This window comes from Diadema antillarum, unplaced genomic scaffold (assembly GCF_040938485.1).
Source record: "Diadema antillarum isolate AM-2024a unplaced genomic scaffold, OU_Dant_1.0 seq00000835_RagTag, whole genome shotgun sequence".
Lineage (NCBI taxonomy): Eukaryota > Metazoa > Echinodermata > Echinoidea > Diadematoida > Diadematidae > Diadema > Diadema antillarum.
This window is the reverse complement of record NW_027271711.1, coordinates 1,024,706-1,038,198: the sequence shown is the minus strand read 5'-3', so window position 1 is coordinate 1,038,198 and position 13,493 is coordinate 1,024,706. Positions and strand designations below refer to the sequence as shown.

General features: G+C 39.8%; 1 protein-coding gene across 2 annotated transcripts in view; it reads left to right on the top strand.

The window, feature by feature from the left end:
- Positions 1–13,493, top strand: part of LOC139740109 (aminopeptidase N-like) — a 117,760-nt gene that overhangs the window by 47,438 nt on the left and 56,829 nt on the right. For both annotated transcript variants that reach the window (XM_071650694.1, XM_071650693.1), the window contains exons 5-6: positions 6,407–6,520; positions 10,657–10,791. In XM_071650694.1, the coding sequence (XP_071506795.1) occupies positions 6,407–6,520; positions 10,657–10,791 (249 nt within the window). The remainder of the gene's footprint in view (positions 1–6,406; positions 6,521–10,656; positions 10,792–13,493) is intronic.

Sequence of the window (13,493 nt, the reverse complement as noted above, 5' to 3'; positions counted from 1 at the left end):
CTTTTCCATTGTTGCGCACCCCTTCAATATGCTTACTGTGGATGATCTCTTTTCCATTGTTGCGCATTCCTTCATTGTGCTTACTGTGGATGGTCTCTTTGTCCTGTTTGTTTTTTGATCCATGTTTACTAGCTCTACTGGTCTTCGTAAAAATCAGTTTTGCAAAATCAAACGTTGGAACCTGTTGTTCCTGTTTTTTTTCTGCTTGGGACTTCATTGTCTTTGCTTATAGACTGTTTAAATTCTTCATTTTGTTGCTTTTGTTGGGTAAGCTGTGCGTTCTCTGCTAAAGTCTGTGTTGCATTGGTTTCCCTGTCGTTATTGCTAAACTGAGAGCACTTCAGCGGACAGCTTTCATTTTGCTTTTGATGCTCTAGGTTTCCTTGGTCAAGAGTAATGTCTGGCTTTTGACAAAGTCTATGTCGAGCTCGAAGCACCTGTGACTTTTTCGATCGCCGAGGCATCTTACATTTTTCAAATGCTAAACATCAGGACTGCAACGCTCAAGATGACAGATCAAAGTGATCAATGACCTGAAAGAATAAGAATATAAAATAAGGGACAAAACTGAGGTTGTGGTCCATTACCTGTAAATTGAACAACCAAAAAAAAAATCATGTTAGTGCATGCAGAACTTGAGAACCCAACTGTGTATGTCTGAAAACAAACAGTAGAAATGAACAAAACACTCAATAAAAAATTGTAAGGAATGTTAATGCATGCAAAACTTGTAAATGACAACTTTGTTGTGACTTTTTTGGTCACCGAGGCATTTTACACATTTCAAATACTAAACATCAGGACTGCAAAGCTCAAGATGACCGCTCAAAGAATATGAAATAAGGGACAAAACTGAGGTTGTGGTCCATTACCTGTAAATTGAACAACCCCCCAAAAAAATTGTGTTAGTGCATGCACAACTTGAGAACCCAACTGTGTATGTCTGAAAACAAACAGTAAAAACAAACAAAACAACAATCAATAAAAAACTGTCGAGTGCATGGAGAACTTGACAAAACTTGCAGAATTTGATAACACCAATAATGCATGCATTGTGATCCTTCAGCCATTCTGCACTCGGCTACATGCTAAGGTGAGTGCAGCATGTTGCCCGGCACCGCGACTGGGACGCAGATCACACATCATACTGTTCACAGCTGTTACTGACTGTTATTATGAGTTGTTTTATAAACATCAATAACAACAAATGATTTTGAAGGCACACTTTTGGTGGGCTCAGATTGATGTTACACATATCAACATGGATGTCCTTCAGCTAAAAATGAAAAATGTCTGATTTGAAAATGAAAATAAATGGCTGTGAATAATACGAAGAGTGCCAATGATTGTAGAATCAACCCTGGTAAGAAAAAAAAGGGAAACTGGTAAAGCAAACAGAATCGAAACCGGCCAAAGAATGGCGATGAAGAAGTAGTCAGTAGCAAATCTATAATATAGGTAAAAAATGAAGATAAAAGGTCAAAGGGGTCAAAGGTCAAAATTCTGTGTAGAAGTTTTGAAGCCCTCAACTAGCGCCATCACATAAAGCAAACGGAATCGAAATCGGGTTAGAAATGGCGAAGGAGAAGCATTTTGTAGCAAAATGTACAATATAGGTCAAAAATGCCCTCACCTAGTGCCATCACATAAAGCAAACGGAATCGAAATCGGGTTAGAAATGGCGAAGGAGTAGCATTTTGTAGCCAATGTACAATATAGGTCAAAAATCAAGGTCAAAGGTCAAAGAAGTCAAAGGTCAAAATTCTGTGCAGAAGTTTTGAAGCCCTCACCTAGTGCCATCACATAAAGCAAACGGAATCGAAATCGGGTAAGAAATGGCGAAGGAGTAGCATTTTGTAGCCAATGTACAATATAGGTCAAAAATCAAGGTCAAAGGTCAAAGAAGTCATGGGTCAAAATTCTGTGTAGAAGTTTTGAAGCCCTCACCTAGTGCCATCACATAAAGCAAACAGAATCGAAATCGGATTAGAAATGGCGAAGGAGTAGCATTTTGTAGCAAAATGTACAATATAGGTCAAAAATCAAGGTCAAAGGTCAAAGAAGTCATGGGTCAAAATTCTGTGTAGAAGTTTTGAAGCCCTCACCTAGTGCCATCACATAAAGCAAACGGAATCGAAATCGGGTTAGAAATGGCGAAGGAGTAGCATTTTGAAGCAAAATGTACAATATAGGTCAAAGGTCAAGGTCAAAGGTCACAACTGAAATTCTGTGTAGAAGTTTCAAAGCTCCCATGTAGTGCTATTATATAAAGTAAACAGAATCAAAATTGGCTCATAAATGACAGAGAAGTAGCAAATTGAACATTTTGATCACACACGGACGCACAGACAGACGGACGGACGGACAGACAGACACACGGACACACACACGTTCGGAGCCCGTTTCATAGTCCCCTGCTCGCACTCGTTCGGCGGGGACAAAAAGGAGACTAACTGCAAGCACCTTACAAAAACAAAACACGCCCCGTCATTGGATATTGGTATAATTAATTAAAAAACAAACAAACAAACATATACTTATAGATGTTGGCGATTGTATTGGTCGTTATCACACATAATAAATATGATACCGAGTGCTGAAAAATAACCATTATGAAGGTGGACGATGTGAGATCATAAATATTTACTCGGAGCGGCTGCATGTTGAAGATCCCGACTACAGTATGGGGAAGGTGGGGCATAATGAAGCACTTAATTTCAAACTTGCAATATGACGTCGTTACTGTTATTATCATTAAAAATGTGAGGGTGTCTGAAAATAGGCTATAGAACAATGACACAATCCCCTACGCTCTAAATCCAATCGCTCAGGGAAATAATTGTTCAGACTGAATTAAAATCAAGATTCTTGATCTACACCACTTCTTTGCTTTACCTGAAAATATACACGTGTATCATCCTCCCCGAGACAATATGGAATTTTCATTGCGTAATATTCAAGCATTTTTTTTTTATTACGACGTATTTCGTCATTACAGTGAGTTTTTCTCATTTTCAGAACTACGAACCTCATTTCATTTTCGGATTAACGAGCCTTATTTCGTTTTCGGATTAACGAACCTTCGGAATAACGGACCCTATTTGATTTTCGGATCAACGAACCTTCGGAATAACGAACATTATCATATTTTCGGATTAACGAACCTTCGGAATAACGAACCCTAGGTCATTTTCGGATTAACGAGCCTTCGGAATAACAAACCCTATTTTATTTTCGGGTCAACGAACCTTCGGAATAACGCAACAAATGTTCGGATTAACGAACCCCTTTTCATTTTCGGATTAACGAACCACTAGGTATAGGGAATTTGCGTGTTTCGGATCAACGAACCTTCGGAATAACGAACCTTCGGAATAACGAACAACACCCTTGCATATGTGTGTATGTGTGTGTGTGTGTGTGTGTGTGTGTGCGTATATGTTTATGTGTCAAAAGAGAGTTTGAGTATGCTGGCATCCCCTTTTCATATAGTGAACAGTCCTCTCCTGAATTGTTATGATGATGATGATGAATTTTAGACTACTAATAAACGATGGCTATAAGGCGACGGTAGTGGGGGTGAAAGATAAGATGGGCTTTTAAACAGTGTTTTCAAATGTTCTATGTATACTTGACCTCAATACACACATTCACACATATGCGCACAGGTGACAACGAACACATAAGACAGTATTCTAATTAAAACACAATATTTTTTCCCGACAAGAATTTTACTCCTTTGTTCGGAATTTAAGAGCCATATTTTATTTTCGGATTAACGAACCTTCGGAATAACGAGCCTTGTTCCATTTTCGGATTAACGAACCTTCGGAATAACGATCCAATTATTATTTTCGGATCAACGAACCGTCGGAATAACGAACCCTATTTCGTTTTAGGATTAACGTACCTTATTTCGTTTTCGGATTAACGAACCTTCGGAATAGCAGACCTTATTTCATTTTCGGATTAACGAACCTTCGGAATGACGAACCTTGTATCCTTTTCGGATTAATGAACCTTCGGAATAACGAATCTCATTTCATTTTCGGATTAACGAACCTTCGGAATAACGAATCTTCGGAATAACGAACCTTCGGAATAACGAACCTTCGGACCAAAGAACCTTTGGAATAACGAACCTTCGGAATGACGAGCTGTAACCCCCCCCCCCCCCCCCCCGATTGTCGGGCTCATGAGCCTTATTTAGCCACATGTCGAGCTGATGGACTGTATAGCTCGTGGGCCCAATTCACTTGATGCTGAGTTCATGGGCCTTGTTTACTTAGTGTCTAGCTCGTGGGTTGTATGACTTGTGCGTGTCGGAGCTTGTTTTACCTACTTGTTTTGTTATTACTGTGGTTGTGTACTTGTAACAACTTTGTATTGTTTGTAACTCTTGTAACAATGTTAAAGTGTTTATTGATGTAAACATTATTATGATGCTTTTTTTTTTTGTAATAAGAATTTTGATTTTTAGCTCACCCAAGCCAAGGGCCAGCGTAAGTTGTTGCAATCAGTTTTTTCTTCTTCAATAAGGTTACTCAAATTGATTTTTTTTTTCACTTTTTTTTCGAAACCATGTAAGCGAGATATTAAGACCCAAATCTCGCCTTATTGTCAATTCGGGAGTTACAGTCATAATAGTCATAGTATACACATCTACCCGCAAGAGGGTACTCCCACAGAAATGGAAACGAGATAATGCTCATGACAGTAGGCCAAGCACGCTCCGCACCCTCGCCAAAACGCGAACCGCGCTCCGCGCTTGAGTGCACACATCGCCATATTGGTGTTCCCCCATAGAGGGTTGTGGGAGGTTTCCATTAGCTTTGCCAGATAGTGATCTGACTGATCTCAGTAACTAGAAAAGGTGAAAATATTAATATGAAATAATCCGGTGAATTTTCGTGATTTTTTTTTTTTCAGCGTACGAGTGTCGCCAGCGCGCGACAAGCAATGGCGACGAGCAATAGTCACATGACTGGCGCCATTTTTGTAGTCCTTAATGGTTCAATTTTAGCCGTTTTACAAGGCCTCTGGTATGGTATTTCTAAGTGAGCCCAGCCCACAAAACTCTGTGGCCCAGCCAACACGACGCCCTCATTCACTCGCCATCATACAGCCAGAGGGCCTTGTCAAAAGGCTACCGTATAGTACGTACGTTCGAGCGCACGGTACCACCACCGAACTATTTACCAAAAATAAAAAGAATTAAAAAAAGAATCAGTGCAGAAATACCAAGGTAGTTCGAGCGCTAGTTTTGCGCAGATATTCTGCTGTGAATTTTGCAGCGTTAGTTTTGTCCATGAAACAGATTAACGTTTTGGAACTTATCAAGATTTCAATTGATTGTAAGTTATCAACTAGCATTTAACTCACTGACATGATCCACATATTAGGGGGGTTCACACGTACACCAATTAGCGGAATACAAATCTCGAGATTTGCATCGCGATCGTCATCCCGAGTTTTTTGCACGTGTGGACAGAAAAAAACCCGATAATTAGCGGATAAGCATCGCGATGCTAATCCCAAGAAATCTTGCGCTGGTTCATCAATTAGCGGGATAATTGGCCCCGCGCTGGTACGTGTGAACGGTCGGGATGAGAATCTAGAGTTTTTATATCCCATCATGCAATGCGCACATCACAACAGCAAGGCCTCTGCGAAGAGGTCCTTCACCTCTTTGGCGCACCAAAACAACAGCGCGCGAACCACACTACTGACGCGTAAAAAGACAATGGGCAAAGGAAAGTGCGCACAGGCAGTGATAGAGAAGGGCGCTGTGTGACCCAGTTTGCAGGCTTTGCTGTTATCTCTATCGGCAATTAGCGGGATAATTCGGTACGTGTAGACGCTCGCCAAATTAGCGGGATACCGATCGCGATCGCTATCCCGCTAATTTGGTACGTGTGGACGCTCGCAAAAAAACTCGAGATATGGATCGCGATCGTCATCCCGCTATTTTGTACGTGTGAACCCGGCTATTGTCCAGATCAAGCTCAAGTTCAAGTTCAAATTTATTTCGTTTTTCAAAATAATATATAAACATAACTCACTTTCTTCAGTGACAGAAATAATCGAGCATGCAAATTTCTACAGAGAAAACACTCTTCCAAACTGACAGGAGCGACACATTGCAGTGGTAGCTGAGGTAACAAAAATGAAATACTGGTATGCTACATTGTGCACGACGTGGTATTCTACATCGTACATGTATGATGGTTCCCTAATAGTCTTACAAATCGACGACTGTGTAGTTATCTACATTTGTGTATACCACGTGTTTACGCTGTGCAGGAAGAGAGAGGGCAATCGTCCCTCAGGTCTGCATTATGTCATCAAACGCACCAAAGAATTAAATACAGAGTGTTGCTTATTTGTTTTATTGCCTTTCATACAGTGGTTCGGCAACCTCGTCACTATGAAATGGTGGGATGACCTCTGGCTGAACGAAGGATTCGGGACATACTTTGGATACCTTGGGGCAGAAATGTACGAGCCGGATCTGAGACTGGTAATTTTTATCCTGTTGTAACAGACGATTGTTCAGAATCTTGAGGACATAACTGTGGTGTTGCGTTCTGTTAGGTTAAAATGTGTATCAGGGATCGTAAAGTATCAGTTTCAAAAAATGCAGTGGCTGTTTCACACCCCTTCCCATCACTCGGCCTCGTCGGATAACCCATGGGCAGTAACAATAATTGACAATTTTGTAACGATACAAATTCAAAATTTCAATAAATGTATGCCAATACTACTTTGTATAATGTATATATATATATATATATAAGTAACAAAGCTGCAACAAAGTTCATGCTGTATTCACCAACGGTTTATTTCTTCACATAAAGTATGCTTTATACTCATTGTAATTTCATTATGACGTAACATTGTACTGTTGCCAGGATCCGCGCTGGGTGTTAGGATGCCTAGCATGGATGCGTTAAAGCGCGCATCCTTGGTAACACGGTTGCAATATATTGTTATGGCTTAATTTTGTTATTGTTCTCTCAGTATCAACACTTGAGAAAGGGCGGCGAGACGCCCGAAAATTTGTGTGAAGAAATAAACCGTTGGTGAATACAGCATGAACTTTGTTGCAGCTTTGTTACTTATCTTTTTATCTTGCCAACACGTGGACTACCTTATCAACATATATATATATATATATATATATATATATATATATGTGTGTATATATATTGATATAAAAAACATATACTCCCCCACGAAATGTCGGAGGCGTTATAATTTTCGGGTTGTCCGTCCATCCGTAATTCCGTCCATTCGTCCCTAGATTTTGCGAACATATATAATTTGGTATAAATGAATTATGATAATTTTGTATGAGTGGATGATGTTGTGCCTATATTACCTTAGAATTTCAGTATGTCTTATATCTCTGCAATGCCTGAAGGTATTTTTGTGAAACTTAGTATATAAAATGTATTACCAGATGAAGATTCTCTATGGTAAGTTCTGGACATTCGAGTCAAAAGTCAAAGGTCAAAGCTTAAGAGACAATGCTTAAAGTTCACCCTTTTCTACATATCTTGGAAATGGCTGACGGTATCTTCATGAAACTTGGAACATTATGCTTACACTGCCTGATAGTGGTTTTTCTCGGAATTTTGTGGTCATGTGGGGTCGAAGGTCAAGTGTCAAAGGTCAGGTTAAGATGCTAGAATATACTTTTTTTTTGCTGTATTACAATATTTTTTCTTTACCTTTGAAATTACTAAATGCATACACTTGATTCAACTAGGTATGTGTAATGCGTGCATCACTGCACGATTATTGTAGCCCCCGGCATGTATACCGCAGGATACTTTGGATTCAGCACCGTTACGCCGCCGCCGCGGCGCGCCGCAGCGTCACATTCTTGTGTGCACTCTAGCAGCCACAAACCTTGACGGATTTCTTTGAAATTTTGTATGGAGGTTCATATTGGTAATATATAACTTTGGGTGATGTTGCCCCCAGTGTTCCGTCTTTTATTGGGTCAAATGCCATATTTTTGTGCACAGTTTGTGTACCCTATAGAGGTCGCATTTGCGAACGGATTTTGTTCAAATTTGGTATAGAGGTTTATCATGATGTAATCTACAAGCCTATAGATTTTGGATGTGCTATCCCCAGTGTTCTATCTTTTATAGGGTCAAAGGTCATATTGTTGATGGATGGTTTGTGTGCGCTCTATAGGCTAAGTTTCTCAACGAGTTTTATTCAAATGTGGCATGAAGGTCTACCATCATATGAGCTACAAGTCAAAAGTTTTTGGATGTGTCGCCCCCAATGTTCCGTCTTATATAGCGTCAAAGGTCATATTATTGATGGATGGATTGTGAGCGCTCTATAGGCTACATTTGTGAACGGATTTTGTTCAAATTTGGTATGGAGGTTTATCATGATGGAATCTACAAGTCAATAGTTTTTGGATGTGCTACCCTCAGTGTTCTATCTTTTATAGGTTCAGAGGTCGTGTTGTTGGTGGATGGTTTGTGTGCGCTCTGTAGGCTACATTTCTTGAGGGATTGTGTTCAAATTTGGTATGAAGGTATACCATAGTATAATCCACAAGCCTATAGATTTTGAATCTGCTGCCCCCAGTGTTCCGTCTTTTATAGGGTCAATAGTCATATTGTTGGTGGATGGTTTGTGTGCGCTGTAAAGGCTACGTTTCTGAACGGACTTTGTTCAAATTTGGTATGAAGGTCTACCATGATATGATTTACAAGTCGAAAGATTTTGGATGTGCTGCCCCCAGTGTTCCGTCTTTTATAGCGTCAAAGGTCATTATTGTTGATGGATGGTTTGTGTGCGCTCTATAGGCTACATGTCTTGACAGATTTTGTTCAAATTCAGTGCGAAGCTCTACCATGATGTAATCTACAAGTCAAGATTGTGGAAGTGCTGCCCCCAGCGTTCCGTTTTTCATAGGGTCAAAAATTTACACTTTTTACGATGCAACGCCAGACGCAGAGCATTATTTGAGCAACTGTGTGACTGGGGCATTCGCGGCAATTCCGTAGCCACTCTGCATGTTGGTGACATCATCTTCAGATAATATTTTTAATTTTGTTTACAGATGCATTATACTCAAATCTATATAGGGCCTACGTAAATATTGTTTTCTGAAGCTGTGCCTAGTCTCCACCATATTCACCTTTATGTTTGAAGAAGGGGAAGGGATCTTTGTCCCTCGCTCAGACGTGAAGATGAAGCAAAAGCTGCTGCTAGTGACGGGGGATACAATCGCATTGCGCAGCAATGGACATTTCTAGTTCTGTAGGGAAAGATTTTGGCCATGGGGTCAAAGATCATTTGAAAATAATAAAATATCATAATTTTCCCATATTTTGAAAATAGGTCATGGTATTATCGTGAGAATCGGATGTTATCAGGTGTAATTATAATAAGTTGGTAAGTTATTGTTCTTAAGAGTTTAGAGTCAAGTGAAAATGCCCAAATTCCCGGTTACTTGATTTCTAAGACATTATAGCCCCCTCCCCCGCCCCACATTCAACCACACACATGATATCACATAATATGTGCCTGTTCCAGATTCTTTGAGTACCCCATTTAAGGATGGAAACGGGTTAGGATTTTTACCCCGTATTACAGGCCTATGGAAGGGAAGCCCGCAAAAATTTAATTAACCCCATGTTGCGTTTTTGGGAGGGAATCTAACGAAGTAGCGTGACGTGCGTGCAGTGCGTGGTGCGAAATGTCTTGCGAAAAGAAGACCAGCCCGGCATGCTTTGCCGCAAATCATGCACATTGCAGTAAGCACATTTGGGAGAATCAGGGCAAACACAAGACGCTTTACTACCCTATTTTTTTTTCGGAGGGGGGGGGGGTGAAACTAACCCTATTTTACGAATGTTTGTGAAAGATTTGAAAACTACTCCTTATTAAAATATTTTGGGGGAAATACTGAAAAACCCCTTATTTCAACGATTCTTCGCGAACACGCATCGAGAACACGCATGCGGTAAAGATGACCATTTGGGGGGGGGGGGGGGGCAATTTAGCCATCCGAATACAATTTAGTTCACTACATGTGAACATTCAACATGTTTGTGTGGTTGTGCATGTCAATCTTTCGGAGATGTCATATCAATTTTTGCTTATCATTGTGAAACTGTCGTTTCTTATCGTCAAGATATACTCTAGACCTATGGGAAGAACCATGCGATATGGAGGAGGCATACCAGTCACCATAGCGTCATTTTTAGTTGCATTGATTTTAAGTTCATTTGATTTCCAAAATATTTTAACAAAGTGTGCACTAGATTGTTGAATTCCAATTCAAAAAATGCAAAAGCTCCCTCGTGTGGCAGGAATACCCCTACACCCACACCCTCCCCCGTTCAGTCCCTTTACTCCTTCGCACATAATTATCTTCCAAGATTTTGCTTTCCCCCATCTTTAAAACGGACGGACATCTCTGTTCCCTTTCATATTGCTAGTAGGCCTCCTTCCGCTCCATATTTTGAAGAAATAACAGTGTTAATGATTATAATGATATGAATTTTGCTAATCATAGCTTTCTACATAAGTCGTTATTGGAATATTTTAAGTGTGGTTGTCATGTTTTAGAATATGCATGTGAATCATTATTGGCATTTCTTCATGTACGTACCCTAGATGGAAGCGTTTTTGTCTGAGAGCATACCGATAGTCATGATGAGTGACTCGCTGTCTTCTTCACATCCTATTCAAGTTGCTGTTGACGCACCGGATGAGATCCATATGATTTTTGACGATATCTCCTACACAAAGGTAAATTGTCCATTGCATAACAAACGCTACTGACAAAATGTACTTCTGTCGTTGATCTACATGTCCTCAGGGTGAAGTCTGTCACCCTGCAGATGTAAATTTTGGTTGATGAAACTGTGTTTGTTTGTTTGTTTGGTTTTTTTTTTTGTGGTGGGGGTGTATATTCTTCCATTATTGCGACTTAAGTCTACTCCACGATTAGCTGCTAATTTAAACCGTCAGATTTCAGAAACTAAATTTCTGCACTTTGATGTATCTTTTTATTCATGGTTTTACTATTCGAGTGGTACTGTTTAATAAGGTGGAATTATATATTCTCTGTCATTTTAGCCGCTTTTAGCTGATTAACTCGGCGATACGTTATGGAATTTTCAAGCGAATTATTGCTATATCGCAGCATTTTGACAATCCATTGTCAATCAACGGAAATGAACCAAATTGTCCCCTTAAAGAAATGAAGGGGAAAAACGGAACCCCAAGATTCATTTTTAGGGTGTATTGTTGTTGATGGTGATATTCGTCAAAGATATACATTGAAGATTCATCATTTCAAGGGTGTCCCTGTTGAAACATCGAAATCGGTCAATGTTAGAGTTTGTTAAATGCTTACTTCAAATGAAAATGAAGACCTGTGTTGAAAGAAGTTATGTAAAGAACATGTCACCGCGGATAACCGAGTCTGATCAAAATTTACCATTTTGTTGCAAGTCCTATTCATTTATACCAAATCCAAATCCCTGTCTAAGAACAACATTTAGTACAAAAGATTTTTTCTGTGACGGTTTATACTTTCATCCTCTCTCACAATTGAAATATTTACAGTCTTCCTTGAGTAGTCTCGTATTTGTTTTTTTAATGGTCGACGTGTTTTCCAGCCAAAGCATCGTGGTAGTACATGGATTTGATATAACACCATTAGCAACCATGCCTTGAATGTCGCGACAAATTCAGCTCGAGGACAGCCAGTAGAACCTCCAGTATAAGCCCATGTGTGCTCTGTTCTTCCACGGTGTTATCCGCTTGCGGCCGTCAACTTTTCAGGCAGTTTTTAACCTACAATACTGTACAGAATGCACACACTCATAATGTTTCAATTTCTCATGACACTGTGTCTAACGTTTCACATTTACATTTTAGTCTTTGAAGTCAAGTGCACCATGGGAGCGACTTGTAGAGGAAAAGACTAGAGAAAGGAAGCATCTGAATAAACCATTTTGTTTTGACAACGGACGTGATAACACCGACGTTTCCAGATGACTTTGATAAATCTTTTCCTTCCTGCTAAAATTCTCTGTTTTTGTTTCGAGAAAACTGTAAACTTTGATCATCTTGTGCAAAATCAGCAGTAACAAAAAGTATAGCAAAAAGACCACCCTAGAGTAAAACATTTGGAAATGAAATTTGCAAAGATATTATTTGTTGGGCATTAACAGCATAGATATGAATACTCTCTCCTCCTCTCTTACTCTCTCTCCCTCTCTCTCTCTCTCTCTCTCCCTCTCTCTCTCTCTTTATCTCTTTCTCTCAGTATCTTGCTTCTTATTTCACGGATTACATGTTTACTAAAGGTCAGAAAAGAGTGAAACAGATCCTTAAAATTTGTAAAAGTATGTTCATTTTTACACATACTAAGTAAATACTCTTGTTGGACTGTTTGCTAGACAGGGCGTCGTATCAACTTGACTAACGGATTCCCGCCTGACAGTAAGAGCTGGTTTTATATTTACAAAGGTTAAAAACCGGGGCGCTGTTTCATAAAGCTGTTCGTAAAGTTACGAACAACTTACGAGCGACTAGTGATCAGTTCTGATGTGCTATACTTATCAGAATGTCCATAATTCAGCACAAGAACTGATAACCAGTCGCTCGTAAGTCATGAAACACCCCCAGCACTTGTTGTCGGAAGTCAAGTGGATACGATACCTGTATAGTAATCAGGATATCGTTGGTTCGAGTCGAATACTCACAGTATGTGTGCCCATTTTTATTTCCTTGGTCAATCATTTGTAATAAACGCAATTTCATGCAATAATTCAATAGTTTGAATAAACACTTATTTTACAGACACGTTAGTGAGCGTCACAGAGATCTTTGTATGTAATCTATTCAAATCGCTGACTTCCAAAAATGCACTGTCACAATATAAGCCAGTAGGGCCTACGTAATTAGCTCATGTACACACTAGGCGTTTTCACATCAGCCTGATGTTTCGAAATAGCGCGCTATTTTCTGACTTGGGAAATTAACCCGATCACGAAATAGCGCGCTATTTGATAATGTGAACACAAATTAGCGCGCTAATTGTATCGCTCTGATCGAGAAAATTTCTGAGTCCAACTCGGGAAATTTCTGAAATAGCGGGATTATTGGCGAACTAGCGCGCTATTTGATAATGTGAAATCGCCTCAAGAAATTAGCGCGATGCATCCCATCATGCCTAGCGTGTGTGACCCGAAAGCGCGCGCTCTACTGGTATCACAGAACTATATAGTTTTGTGACTGGGATGCCCTTACACTGTTTGCGCATGCTCAGCTGTCGAATTTGCTCGAAAAACATTTCGGGCTAATTCTCTTCGGGCTGATGTGAATAGGAAATGAAATAGCGCGCTAATTTGAGATCGCGAAAAATATCTCGAGCTGGGACTTTTATCGGGCTGATGTTTCGAAATAGGGCGCTATTTTCTGACTTGGGAAATTAACCC